The 14,622-nt window shown below is 55.7% G+C and overlaps 1 protein-coding gene across 7 annotated transcripts in view; it reads right to left on the bottom strand.

Moving 5' to 3' along the window:
- CACNA1A (calcium voltage-gated channel subunit alpha1 A) overlaps positions 1-14,622 on the bottom strand; it is a 284,147-nt gene that overhangs the window by 31,585 nt on the left and 237,940 nt on the right. For all 7 annotated transcript variants that reach the window (XM_058727813.1, XM_058727814.1, XM_058727811.1 and 4 more), the window contains 6 exons: positions 12,982-13,142; positions 10,752-10,889; positions 9,278-9,479; positions 8,086-8,250; positions 4,533-4,643; positions 574-657 (listed from right to left, as the gene is read on the bottom strand). In XM_058727813.1, the coding sequence (XP_058583796.1) occupies positions 574-657; positions 4,533-4,643; positions 8,086-8,250; positions 9,278-9,479; positions 10,752-10,889; positions 12,982-13,142 (861 nt within the window). The remainder of the gene's footprint in view (positions 1-573; positions 658-4,532; positions 4,644-8,085; positions 8,251-9,277; positions 9,480-10,751; positions 10,890-12,981; positions 13,143-14,622) is intronic.

Raw genomic sequence — 14,622 nt, 5'->3', positions numbered from 1 at the left:
GGCCTATGGGGCCACCACGGAGGTCTAGGGACCGCCCCCCTCCCCAAGCTGCAAGCCTCCCAAGCCTGGGGACAGAAGAGGGTGGACATCCTGGGGACCTAGGAGTGGGATCCCCTGTTGGCTCCAGGGCCACGGCTCCCTCCTCAACCTCCTTCCACGAACCAGAAGATGGTTAGTTCAAACAGAACGGACTTGAAGCTGGTTCTTTCTGGGTCCCCAACACTGTGTGGGGTTTGGGGGTAGGGCTCAGCCTTGGGATCCTTTAATTATCTCAGTGCACTCATCCATATTATTGATTCAGTGGTCAACAGGCGAGATGCAGGAAAGTTCACACTGCAGTGCTGGCCCCACAGCTGTGGCTTTGGGCTCCCCCCGTCTCCCTGAGCCGCCCTCCCGAGGGGCTGCCCTTGCCCCTGGGGTCCCCGCTTCTCCCTCTTTGGTCACAGTCAAGTGCTGGCCCGAGTCAGGTGTGGCTTTTGGGACCGCTGCTTTTGGAAGGTTCCCCCCCACCCCCAGCCACCCATTCTCCGCCCAGCCGGGAGCTATCCAGAGAGAAGCTGGTGGGAAACTTACCCCAAACTCAGTCACGAGGATGTCAGTGATGCTGCCCAGAACAGTCACAAAGTCGAAGATGTTCCAGGCATCACGAAAATAATTCTAGAATGGGGACCCACAAGACAGAGATGCCAACACAGGGCTCCACGCCCGGCTGCCACGGCCGGCCCCGGGGTGCATTAGGGGCACGGCTGCTGATCAGCCCGAGTGCCCACAACACGCGTGGTCATTCAAATAGCAAAGTGCTGCTGTATGGGCTGCTTAATATCACCTGCTCTGAGTCCCCCTCCCTGGGACCCCCATGGCTCTCCTGGCCCCCAGGGGGCGCCTCCAAGGCCCGGTGTCGCTCTGCTGGAGCACGAGGGCTGTCCTTTGGGCTTGCCTGTCTCTCTGACATATCTGAGGGCTCCCTGAGACCCGAGATGGTTTATAAACAATGTCACTGGGATCCTCACATGGACCCTCAGAGCAAAGGATTGTCACCCGCTTTACCCGAGGCGACGGGAGCTCGGAGGGGGATGCCGCTCACCTTCTGAGGTGAGCAGCACAGAGGTGAAGGGTCAGGACTGAACTCAGCTCGAGTCTAGGGTTTGTGTTCAAGACCACACCTGCTCGCTAAGACACTGGACTGTGGGTTCGAATCCCAGCTTTGTTACCATCCTGCTGTATGGCTGTGGGCCAGTGACTTAACCTCTCATTTCTTCCACTTCCTAATCTGAAGGAGGGGAAAGGTAACAGGGGCATGAAACGCCTTCGGGGCACGTGCCAGGCTGCACTTTCTGGTCCCCTTGCGGTTGGATGGGGCCGCCTGTGTCTAGTTACAGCCAACAGGTTTTGCGCAGAGGAGTATTTGTGAAAACATTCCACACCGTTTGAGCCCACGCCGAGCAGCACCTCTGCCTGAATCCAAGGGTCTGGTTCAAACAGACAGCCCTCCCCTCCAGGCTCAGTGGGACCCACACCTAACGCAGGCTTTCTCAGCACCCTCACAAAGCGGGGACCAGCTTGGGGCTCGCAGGTCCCCTTCTGATTGGTCTGTTCCTCCCCTGAGCGTCTGGCCCTGAGGCAGCCCCTCTGCCTCACAGAGAAGGACTCAGGCTTTGGAGCTGTGCTTTCCCGGCTCAAACTATTTTCAGCGCGTAGGAACGAAAGGTTCTCGGAGTTGGGACTGGTTGGGCCTTGGAGCCCTCTTCTGGAAGACAGGGGTATAACAGCAATCAGATAATGAATGTGAAGCCGGGGGGTGGAATTTGGTTATACAGCAGGTGCTCAATGAATGGAGGCTGTTTCCTAATCATCTAAAAGGAATTCATGTTCCACTGGCACTTTTGGTATTTTGGCAGATGCTGCTGGGGCCCTGCCCATATCCCCTCATATTTCCCCTACACACCTTCGGTTGCTCTGCCCAGGGTCTTTCTCTGGTTGCAAATTAAACGGCTCCCCCTGGGAGCAGCCCTTGATTATGACTGATGGGCCTTGGAGGATAAATGCCCCGGCTCTCCCCTCAGGTGGAAAGCCGCTGCAGTATCCGCTCTCTGCTGCCTCCTGCTGGTCCTCAAGGGAACTGTGGAACTGGCTCCATAACATGCTTGTACTGGCTGCCTTCTGGCTCCTGCCTCACTCCTCTCCCCCACACTGAGTTCCCTGGGTTTCCAGATAAATTCCTCGCACTCAGTCCTGATCTCAGGCTGTGCTTCTGGGGGGAGTCCAAATGAAGGCGACTTTCTAGGCGTCTGGCCATAGGTCTTAGCCCCTGGACGACAAGGGTCCCTCCCTCCCACCCCATTGCCTAAACTGCACATGGTGAACTTCACCCAAACCAGAGGGGGCGGCTCCACGCAGGCCGCTGGGGGATGGTCGGGGGTGGGGAGGGTGGAGCCCTAAGCCGCTTCATTTACCAGAAGATCGACGGGGGTTACAAAAACCGTACAGCACAACTGGGCTGGGCAGGTCCCGCGTCTGAACCTACACCACGCTCCCCTCCGCCCTGGGAGGCCGGGTGCACGGTACTCCTGTTTTGTAGATGTGGAAACAGGAGAAAAAGGCCATGTGCCTTGCTTGAGGCCACGCAGCTAGAAAGGGGTTTGCACCCTGATACGGGCATGCCAGAGCCTGATTGCTGCCCCCCCCATACGTGTTCTGTGACCCATCCTGGTGGCATCCCCAGGACCGAAATGCAGAGTCAGTACCCTTGCCCTGGCTGTGGGGTGCCTCCCCTTTCTGCCTGGTGTTCAACACTAGATGTATCTTGGACTCCCCTTGGGGCACTCATTAAAGATACGGATTCAGGGGCGCCTGGGTGGCTCAGTCGGTTAAGCGTCCGACTTCAGCTCAGGTCACGATCTCACACTCTGTGAGTTCGAGCCCCGCGTCGGGCTCTGGGCGGATGGCTCAGAGCCTGGAGCCTGCTTCCGATTCTGTGTCTCCCTCTCTCTCTGCCCCTCCCCCCGTTCATGCTCTGTCTCTCTCTGTCTCAAAAATAAATAAATGTTAAAAAAAATTAAAAAAAAAAAAAGATATGGATTCTGGGGCTCCCACCTGACCAAGTGAGCCTGAACTTCCGGGGCTGGCTCTGGGGGATCATTCAATTTTAAGGCCTCATGGCGACCCTTCCTGGCATTTATGGGGCGCTCACTCCATGCCAGCCCTCACCCTCAGCCTTCAGGCACACTGGGGTTCGCAAGGGCTCTTCTGAGGAAGAGGCAGAGGACGAGCCCTCGCGATGGAGAGGTGAGGTGACACAGCCCGGATGTGAGTTGAATCGAGGCCTCTCTGGTGTCCAAACTAACACCCTTTGCACCTTGGGAATCCAGCCTCCACCTCGCTGACAGCCTGGCGAGGCCACAGGCTGTGGGCCACTCTCCTCAGAGAGGTGGACAAAGTGGGTGGGCAAGAGGGGAGCATCCTGTTCTAAGTCTGAGCTTGGCCACTCACGGGGGACCTTCTAGAAGGTCCCATCACACAACCCATCAGTTCAGTTCAGGCCTTCTTGGCTTTTTTTTTTGGGGGGGGGGCTGTGAACCTCCCTGGCCTCCTGGGAAGACCTTCTCAGAGGAAGCTTTGTAAATGCATAAAATAAAATACCCAGGATTGCAAGGGCACCTGTTACGCCGAAATACAATTATCAAAAACTATTTTTAAACGGTGATCTAATGATTAACGCATTTCTTCATTAACATGAAATAATTTCTGGCGGTAGGTTTGACGGTCACCGGCGTCCGAAGCAAGGCTGAACACGAACAAAAATTTGGAGGAACCTGCTGCCTCTGTCATGCGCTACGGAAAGATCTGATTTTTATCGGTGACACAGAGAGTACTGGTCACACTGCAGGGGTTGGTCTGCCTTCAAGATGGAAGGAAATGTTAACGTCCAGTTAGCGGCTTGTGAAAACTAGAGACGTGATTTGCTCACGTCTAAGTTCATAGCCTCCCCCCCCCGCCCCCCCCTTCCCCTGCACCCACGGATCAGTGGGCTTCAGGTTAAGACCACTTGCATTAGTCGGAGATGAAGACAGGCTAGCGGGTGACCAACTGCATTTAGAAAAGAAAAGCTCCGCCATCAGTGGAAGAGCCCGTGCCGAAGGCAGAGACAGGATTTGGATTCTGGAAAACTTCACGTCGGTTGTCTATTTGCGCGTCTGGGTGCTGCCTCCCTCGCAAAAGGTACGCCTGACTGTGGATTGTGGTTAGAACGGCTGGGACACCACGGACTCGGCCCGGTCCGGATCTCAGTTTCCTTAAACTGGATGGCAATCGCCGCCCCCCCACCCCCGCCCCCCAGTTTGGATCGCTCTGAGGAATGACGGCAGGTGCATGCGCCTGGCAAGGGCTGGGTCTCCTTGCTGTTATCTGGCAGGCGCAGGAATGGCTAACAAGGGTCTGTGGGCACTGGAGGGATGCTCAAGCTGCCGCTGGGGTTGGGGAGATCATCACCCACCATCCCCGATGCACGGCTCTAGCCCCAAGGCCGTACTTACCAGAATCCCGAAAGCCATGACTTTCAGCAGACATTCCAGAGAGAAGAGGGAGGTGAAGACGATGTTGAATACCCTCAAAGCGTTTTCATAAGCAACCGAGGCCCCGTAGAACTGGAGTAGAGAGGAGGAAGGACGTTGGGGTCAGCGGGCAGGGGGGGGAGCTGGGGAGGCGGCTCTGTGACTGTCCCGTCCTGGGGCAGGCGAGACCTGGACACTGGGCTTCCCGACATGCTGTTGGAGGTGACCCAGGCCCCCCGGCCAGCTGTTCCTGGGCTGGGCTAATCTTTTCACATCCAAATAAGCACTTTCTTGAGTCCCACCTTAGCACCCCAGATTCCAGGACTGCCTGCTTGATGCGGCTCCGGATGGAATGCGGGATTTTCTTTTTTTTTTTTTTTCAGATCTTTTATGTATTTATTTTGAGAGAGAGCAGCAGCACAAGAACAGGGGAAGGGCAGGGACAGAGTGAGGGAGAGAGAGAATCCCAAGCACTGTTAGGGCAGAGCCCGATGTGGGGCTTGAATCCACGAACCGTGTGATCACGACCTGTGCCGAAACCAAGAGTACGAGGCTTAACCCACTGAGCCACCCAGGCGCAGCGCCCCCCCCTTTTTAATCCTTAGCTGTGCACTCCCATGAGACTGCCCCCCAGAACACTTCCAGCACCCCCAAAAGTTTCCTTGCACCCTTTCCCAGTCAGTAACCTGCCCCAGAGATAACTGCTACTCTAAGACTTCCTTATGAAGTCTTCTTGCCCAGACTATTTAATTATATTCAAATTTATAACCTTCAGCCCTGAGGACCAGGTTACAGGAGACACGGCAGGTGGGAGAAGTCACAATACCCCACGAGGAGACTAACGCACCCAGAGGTGGGACAGTTTTCATTCAACTTAGCTGGTTTCCTCAAAAAGTCAACAGCATGGGGCAAGAAAAAAAAAAAAAACGGTATGGGGAAGACAGTGATTTAAAAGACAACAAACAGGGGCGCCTGGGTGGCTCAGTGGGTTAAGCATGTGACTTTGACTCAGGTCAGTACCTCATGATTTGTGGGTTCGAGCCCCCCGTCGGGCTCTGTGCTGACAGCTCAGAGCCTGGAGCCTGCTTCGGATCCTGTGTCTCCCTCTCTCTCTGTGCACCCCCGCATTTGTACTCTGTCTTTCTCCCTCTCTCTTAAAAATAAACATGAAAAAATTAATAAAAAATAAAAGACAACAACCAGAGGCCATGTGTAGCCCTTTGGATCTTGGCTCAGAGAACAACCCATACTGTAAAAGATACTTTGGGGACAATTCAATACGTATCTTAGAGAAATCTTGTCAAGCATAAGAATATATAGGAAAAAGAAAAGAATATATAGGAAAATTTCTTATTTGTTTTTTTTTTCTTATTTATTAGAAATACATACCGAAGAATTTAAGGTCAAAATATTGTGGTATCTTTAAAATAATTGGGGCGCCTGGGTGGCTCAGTCGGGTTAAGTGTCCAACTTCAGCTCAGGTCACGATCTCACGGTTCGTGGGTTCGAGCCCCGTGTCAGGCTCTGTACTGACAGCTCAGAGACTGGAACGTGTTTCAGATTCTGTGTCTCCCTCTCTCTCTGCCCCTCCCCTGCTTGCACTCTGTCTCTCTCTCAAAAATAAATAAACATTGGGGCGCCTGGGTGGCTCAGTCAGTTGAGCGTCCGACTTCGGCTCAGGTCATGATCTCGCGGTCCATGAGTTCGAGCCCCGCGTTGGGCTCTGTGCTGACGGCTCGGAGCCTGGAGCCTGCTTCCGATTCTGTGTCTCCCTCTCTCTCTGCCCCTCCCCCGTTCATGCTCTGTCTCTATCTCAAAAATAAATAAAAACGTTAAAAAAAATTAACAATAAACAAACATTAAAATAATTTTAAAAAATCGACGAAATTGGGGCGCCTGGGTGGCTCAGTTGGTTGAGCGTTGGACTTTGGCTCAGGTCATGATCTCGGGGTGTGTGGGTTCGAGCCCCTGGTCGCTCTGTGCTCACAGCGCAGAGCCTGCTTCGGATCCTCTGTCTCCCTCTCTCTGCCCCTCCTCTGTTCACGTGTGCAAGCGCCCTCTCTCTCTCTCTCTCTCTCTCAAAATAAATAATCATTAAAAAAATAGATGAAATGTCCAGAATAGATGGATCCACAGAGACAGAACGCAGACTGGCAGTTGCTGGAGGCTGGGGGAGGGGGATGGGGGGCGGTGACTGCTCACGGGGACGGGTCCTCCTTTGGGGGTGATGAAAATGTTCTGGAAGTAGGGAGAGGTGATGGTTGCGCAGGGTGGTGACTGTACAAAACTGCCCTTGAATTGCACACTTTTAAATGGTTAAATTTTTTTTTTTTTTTTTTAAGGAGGCTCCATGCTGGACTCGGAAGCCCGCCTTGGGGCTTTAACTCCCAACCCTGAGTTGAGGTCAAGAGTCAGATGCTTGACCGACTGAGCCCCCCAGGTGCGCTTGAACTGGTTAATTTTATGTTATGTGAATTTCACCTCACAACAATGACAATCACAAGAAAGAGAGAGAGAGAGAGAGAGAGAGAGAGAGAGAGAGAACAGATGAAGCCAGCACAGAGCGTGTTCCAAATGGGCACCTCTGGGTGACAGAGACCGGGTATTCAGGGACCCGCAGCAATCCCGGGGATTGCTGCATCCTGGGGCCCCACCCCGGATCTGCTGGGTGAGAATCCACATTTTACCAAGATCCCTAGATGATCCGTGAACGCACTGCATTTCGAGAAGCGCTGTGCTGTACTATTCCTTTCTGTCTGTTTGGAACCGTTTAAGGATTATAACGATGGAAAGAGAAAAGAGCTTGCCTGCGGAGAAGCATTTCAAGCAAACGCACGCACTGCTTTTTTGCCAATTCAAAAGTTGGCAGCCTAGGGACCGAGTGTTTTCAAAGTGCCGAGACATGTGCCCGTGTCTTTGCCTGGACTTCCTCATTCAATCCTCACCCCCGCTCGAGGTCGGGAGGAAGGTGCCGTTATTATTGTCCTCGTTTCATTGACGGGGAAACTGACGCCTGATAGTTGCTGGCCCCTGGCGCCAAGTTAAATGCTAAGTCAAACAGCGGAGTTGGGCTTAAATCCTGCCCTTGGGTCTTTAGACCACAGGGTGCAAGGTCCTGGCTTTTCACCCGGAAGGGACTCCGCGGCCCCAAGGGTTGCAAGGTCCTTACCTGCCCCTCCTTTCTCATTTCACCCATCGCACGTTTCTTGAGGACCTCCTGTTCCCTCACGCCCAGGGATGTGCCAAACCCCAGGAATTCAGGGCTGAGCGGGACTTGCCTGGCCCCTGTGGAGCTCACAGGCCGGTGGGGCAGACGGCCGGGCAACCCAACACCGACATTACGGCCCGCGGGAGAACCGCTAGATGGGTGCCTCGTGCCGCTGCGGGAGGCCAGGGAGGGCTTCCTGGAGGAAGGTCCCCGCAGGTGACGTCAGAAGGGGCTCGGTCTGGGAGACTCGCGGCAGGCGGCTCCGCTCTGCTGGGGGGGGGGGGGGACGGGTGGCCGTGGGCAGTGTGGGCGGTGCTGGGGGCTCACCTTCATCATGAGCACGATGGTGTTGAGGGCGATCATGGCCATGATGGTGTACTCGAAAGGCGGGGACACCACGAACTGCCACATGCGATACTGGAAACTTTGCTTGTTCTGGGGCATGTGTCGGGTCAGCGGTTTGGCACTGATGGCGAAATCGATGCAGGCCCTCTGCGGGAGAGAGGCCGGCGGCTGGACACGGGGCACCCCCCACCCCCCCCCCCCCCGGCCCTCGGGCACGTCAGCCGAGCCTGCCCCCAGCCAGGATTCCTCACGCCCGTTGGGTCTTCACGCCCGCTTCCTCCTGCCAACACCCGCGGTTCCCTAAGAAGTCGTCATCTGCCCACGTGGGACGCCATCAGCAACCCTACTTTGCAGGCTCAGAGAGGCTGAGTCACTTGCCTGAGGCAGCACAGCTGCCAAGCGGGCCAAACCCGAACCTAACCGTTCTTTCCTACTGAGCTCTTTGCTTCGTTTCCTCCTTCCCTTCGAAGGACGGAGGGATAATGGCCATTCAGTGTGAGGGGCCAACAGAGCAGAGGAAGGATGCATTCCCAGGTCCTCCACCTGGCTGAGCTTGGACGGTTCTAGAAGAGCCAAGGGCCACATCTGCGCTCTCTCGGGAGGACTGGAGTTTCACTCACAAATATTCACCACCCTGCCCTCGGGGAGATTACACTTCGCCACCCCACGGACATCAGACACAGATGTGTGACTTCCTCTGGCCAGTGAGATGTGGATGGGTGGATGGAAGGGTCGCTTCCGGGCACAGATTCCCCCCCGCCCCCGAAAGTGCACAGTGGTTTGCCATTATCTCTTCTTGATCTGAAGTGTCTCGGAGAGCAACCAGAATAAAGGTAACGTGGACCAGAGCCGCCTGGACGTGCGGTGCTGGGCAAGAAATCAATCGATCCCTGTGTGGGCATCTGGCACTGAGATTCCGGACATGCTTGTTACTGTGGCATAACCTCGTCTGAACTGACTGATACATACACCTTCTTTCGGTGTGTTTTCCTCCGAGAACCCCATGAAGGGCCGTCCTACAGACGGAATGCTGCCCGGAGGATGCTGCTGCGCCCTCCCCAGATGCCCCCAGAAGCTGTTTTCGGGACGCACGCGTGTGCCTGTGTGTGTGCCTGCGATGGGGGGGGCGGGAGTTGTCAATTTTTAAGTGAAGGAGGCAACTGGGAAGCGGCACCTCATTTTTCTCCAGGCTGTATTCCTCCATCATCTTGTCCCCCTGCTCCTGGAAGGTGATGATGATCAAGGCCACGAAGATATTGACGAAGAAGAAGGGGAACACCACGAAGTAGACGACGTAGAAGATGGACATCTCCATGCGGTACCCGGGGCTGGGGCCCTGGTTCTCAAAGGTGGCGTCCACGGAGTGCTTGAGGACCCTGGGAGGCGCGGAGCAGGGGGAGGGGGAAAGCGGGACAAGCAACGGGAACGGAGGGAAACATTAAAAGAAAACAGCAACGAGATGGAAATAGTCGTTATTTTCCGACCCCGACTCCTGTGGTGATCTTACGAAGCCAGAAGAGCTCCCTCCTCCTTCGTCTGGGGGGAGTGTGGACAACGCTCTCAGTTACCTCTCCCACCGCGTCCCGGGGGCTATCAGGGGCTAGAAATGATTTTATCTATGGCCTTGGCAACCCTCTCAGGGAGGTCATTACTGGCTCCGTTTTGCAAATGAGGAAACTGAGGTTTGGCAGTTTAAAGTGACCTGTCGAAGTTCACCCACTAAGGCCTCGCCAAGTTGGGATGGGAAACCAGGCTGGTGGGGATGGATGGGAGGGTGTATGGGAGTCATGGAGGCACACACCTAAGTGCGTGTGTGCTGGGGTGGGGGGGGCATTTAAGCACAGGTGGTGGTGCTGGGAAGGTGTAGTGGGGATGAACATGGGAGTGTGTGTCTGCAGAGCTGCTCTGAACAGCTGCACAGGTTGTGCACTGCTCAAGGGCTCTGTGCCTCAGGGGTGCCATTCGTACTGGAGACATGATAGATTTGTGCATTTATGAGGACAACTTTTTGGCAGGTGGCCACGAAGTACCTTATTTGAACAAAATCATTCGGTACATGCCGACCACATTCTGACAGATGGAAGTGAAGTCTGTTGAGGAAGCGCTTCCTAAAAAATTTGCCCAAAGGTGCCGTATGGGCTAGCACTGGCCCCGTCCGTGTGCATGGGTCCGGCCCTGGACTTGCACAATTCAGCCTCACCACAACCCTGACTGGCCCTGTCCGGGTGAGGAACGGTCCCGTGGTCAAAGGGACTTGGAAAATGCCACGTCCAGGCCTTGTCCTTGGAGATCTGTGCTCACCAGCACAGAAAGGGTTAAGAGGACGTGGCTGCCTGCGTCCATGGAGCCTTTCTGCAAATTAGAAACAGCACCCCATCTGGGAGGGTGCAGGGCCCTGACTCTGAGGGTTCGGCGAACTGCACGGAGGGAGGCCTGCATTTCGGCCCCAAACGAGCCTAGCCACGCGGGCAGGCTGCTGTTCTGGTGACAGGGCCCCCTGTGCACCCAGCGGGGTCTCCACCTCGGGAAGCCGGGAGCAAACCCCTCCTCGTCCAGGCCTTTCTCAGCGCTGGGCTCTCAGACCCTTCCCCATCCTGCTCCCCGGGGGCCCCCGACTCCCCCGTGGCGCTGTCTGGTGGGCCTCTTACTGTGGCCAGCCTTCTCCCGTGGACACGGTGAAGAGAGTCAACAGAGCCCAGAGCACGTTGTCATAATGGAACTCGTACTTCTTCCACTGTCTGTCCCGGGCCTTCACCTCGTTCTTCTCGTACAGGAGGTACTTGCCGCTGATGCGGAAAATAGGGGCCGTTAGTCAACGGAGGAAGGGGACCCTCATCTTTGGTGACCAGAGGTAAGAGGACGAGGAGGCCCACCAGCCCACATGGCATCCCTCAGCCCAGGGAGTGGAAGCCCCCCGTGCGGCTCTCTGATGGACGTGCGCACCCCCTTGGAGGTCCTCCGATGAGGCCACGGCCCCTGCTCCCAGCGGGAGAGCTGACTCAGGACCCAGCACTGTCTTCCAACATGAAAACTTCCAGTCCTGCGGGGGGGGGGGCGGGGGGGGGGAGCCTCAGGCTTGGGGGGGTGCTGAGAGCAGGGAGAGAGACAGGAACTTTTCTGGGTCCATCAGGCCGAGGGGGACGGGGGCTGCTCCTTTTTAGGGCGGCGATACAAGGCTTAGCCCCAGACCCGTGGCCGAATGGAGTCTTTCCAACGTCAGGGAACAGCCTCCGAGATAACGACAGGCTGCCCGTAACACTTTACACGGCGACAGCATGTGCTGGGCCCGTCGGTAAGGGCTTAGCGATTTCCACCACGAGGGGGCGCCCGGGTGGCTCAGTCAGTCAAGCGTCTGACTTCAGCTCAGCTCATGACCTCGCGGTTCATGAGCTTGAGCCCCGCGTCGGGCTCTCTGCTCTCAATGCAGAGCCTGCTTCACTCAGCTCCTCTGTCTCCCTCTCTTTACTCCTCCTCCACCCTCTCTCTCTGTCTCTCAAAAATAAATACACATAAAAAAAATTAAAAAAGAATTTCCATCATGAAGATGACCCAAAGACGGGCGGGGCGGGACTCCAGGCCCGCAAGTTCTGGCCCACAACTCCAAAGTCTAGAAAGTTCTGAAAACCAAATATCTTCCTCTTCACTCAGAGGGTGAACGTTATGGCTCGCAGACCGAATCTGCACCTGTTTCTGTACGGCCCACAAACTAGGAAGGGTTTTCTACGTTTCCAAGTGGTTGAAAGCAAATCGAAAGACTGCATTCGTGACAGATGAACCTTACACCGACATTCAAGTTTTCGTTTCTAGAAATAAAATTTTAGGGGAGCCTGGCTGGCCCAGACGGAACAGCATGCGACTCTTGATCTCAGGGCTGTGAGTGAGTTCAAACCCCACATTGGGTGTAGAGATTACTAAAAAATAAATAAATAAAAAATATAGAAATAACATTTTATTGGAACCTTTGTTTATGTGTTGTCTGGCTGCTCTGTGTCATTTTTTTAATGTGTATTTATTTTTTAGAGAGAAAGGGGGGGCGGGGGGGGGGAACAGAGACAGAGTGTGAGTGGGGGAGGGGCAGAGAGAGAGGGAGACACAGAATCTGAAACAAGGCCCCAGGCTCCGAGCTGTCAGCACAGAGCCTGACGCGGGACTTGAACCTACAAACCGCGAGATCATGACCCCAGCTGAAGTTGGACGCTTAATCGACTGAGCCACCCAGGTGCCCTTGGCCGCCCCGTGTCACGACGGGAGCTGCAGCTGAGACCATGGACTCCATAGAGGCAGAAGTGACGCGCCATCTGGCCCTTGGCGGACAAAGTCCGTCCACCTCTGATCTAATTCGTTTGGCGACAAAACCTGACCCCCCTGGACCTGAAGCTCTTTATACTTGCTTTTCGTCCCATTTGCTGCAAACAGTCACGTGACCCCCCCCCCCCCCGCCAAAAAAAAAAAAAAGAAAAGAAAGTTTGATTACAGGGATGCCTTAGACCCAGCGGAGGGAGTCACGTCCTGCGTGGAACACGCGGTAGACGGTCTTTCTCAAACAACTGCAAACTATTCTGAATTCTGAAACACATCTGCCCGTAAAGGTTTTCAAACAGGGGGACGCGGACGCGTGTTAATATCCCCCAGGTCGATCCCACGTGGCGACGGAATGAAGAGTTAAGCAGCCAGCTTAGGGCGCTTCCTACCTAGAGCTCCAACCCCGACGCTCGTCCTCCCTACTCCAGACCCCAGCGGGCGGCCCCTGGCTCACTTCCGGAGCCCAACACTCCAGTCGCCAAGCCCGGTGGCTCGCGCTTCCGGCCGCCCCCCCCCCCCGCCCCCCCCGCCCCCGCCAGCCCCTCGGTGGGGGCACCGAGCAGAGCGCAGACCCACCGACAGTCTTTCTCAAACTCCTTGGATTCGTCGGTGCAGTGGAAGAACTTCCCCTTGAACAGCTGCACGGCCACCACGGCGAAGATGAACATGAACAGCATGTAGACGATGAGGATGTTGAAGACGTTCTTGAGCGAGTTCACCACGCAGTCGAACACGGCCTGGGGGGACGGGGGGCGGGGGGCGGGGGGCGGGGGGCGTGGAGGGGAGAGAGAGCGCGTGAGGGGCTGGGGGCCCGCCCGGTCAGCTGCCTCCAGCAGCCCACGATCGTTCCATTTCACCGACCAGGCCCCACGCCGAGTCACGCTTAAGGGCCCGCGGCTCTGGGAGGTAGGTACTGGGGCTGCACTCAGTCCCGGCTTTCCGTGCATCCAACCCCCAACACCCGCCGTTTTCAACTGCCGGGAAACGGGCGGCTTCTCTGAGCCTAGGACAAGCTCACAGCTCTTCAGGGCAGGAGGAACGGGCAGACAAGGAATTTCCTGTTAATTCTGTGTCCCTGCTTCACTCGTGGCCCCTTTTCCCATCCCCTGGAGCTGCGCTCTCACTCCCTTTGGACCGCTGAGCAGTAGGGGGCGCTGTGCCGGTGAGAGCCGACTTCAGGTGCCCCGGAGATCCTGCCCCGGGTGACATGGAGCCCTCTCACCATCTGCCCAAGAAGGCAGGGGTCCAGGCCCGGAATGTCTCCCAGCCCGTTCTGCTTCCAACCGCAGCGGGTCCTAACCGCAAGCGGACAAGGGTCCTCGAACCTACTGGAACTACAGGCTGGCTTCGGCAGCTTTCCCCAAGGGAGAGAGTGCATAGCTTTCCTGGGGGCTTTTGTTTATTTATGTTTTATCTAATTTGATTAATTAATTAAATATTATTTTTCAGAGGGAGAGAGACAGAGTGGGAGCGGGGGAGGGGCAGAGAGCGAGGGAGACACAGAATCCGAAGCGGGCTCCGGGCTCCGAGCTGTCAGCACAGAGCCCAACGCCGGGCTCGAACCCACGAATTGTGAGATCATGACCTGAGCCGAAGTCGGACGCTTAGCTGACTGAGCCACCCAGGTGGCCCTCATGGGGGCTCTTAAAGGGGGCCGTGACCCAGGAGAGGGTGAAGAACCGCAGAACTGAATACTGCTGGGCCTCTCCGTATTTCTAATGCAAGCAAGCTTTCATGTCCAAAGGGCGGCCACCTATTGGCTAGCGATAGTGCAAAGTCCTGGTGACAGGGGACATTTCTTTAGGGCCTGCAGGAGCCCGACACTAAATAGTGCTGAATCGCACGGCAACGAACTTAATCACTTTCCACGTCTTCAATCCTTTCGAGCGAGCCAGAAGATCTTGCTTAATTGCTACTGTTAACAGCTAACCCTGATACTTTTGCTTTTCAACCCGTGTTCAAAGTCCTTTCCAGGCAATCGTTTTGGCCGGATCTTATTTATTTTGAGAGAGCGCGCCTGCGAGAGCAGGGGAGGGGCAGAGAGAGGGAGAGAGAAAGAATCCCGAGCAGGCTCCACAATGTCAGCGCAGAGCCCGATGCGGGGCTCCGTGTCACGAACCGTGAGATCATGTGTGACCTGAGCTGAGATCAAGAGTCGGATGCTTAACCGACTGAGCCACCCAGGCACCCCTCTCAGGCTAGATTTTAAGAACAGTA

Source organism: Neofelis nebulosa, chromosome 4, assembly GCF_028018385.1.
Source record: "Neofelis nebulosa isolate mNeoNeb1 chromosome 4, mNeoNeb1.pri, whole genome shotgun sequence".
In the NCBI taxonomy this organism is placed as follows: Eukaryota; Metazoa; Chordata; class Mammalia; order Carnivora; family Felidae; genus Neofelis; species Neofelis nebulosa.
The sequence above is the reverse complement of the archived record's forward strand: the minus strand, read 5'-3'. Positions and strand labels throughout refer to the sequence as shown.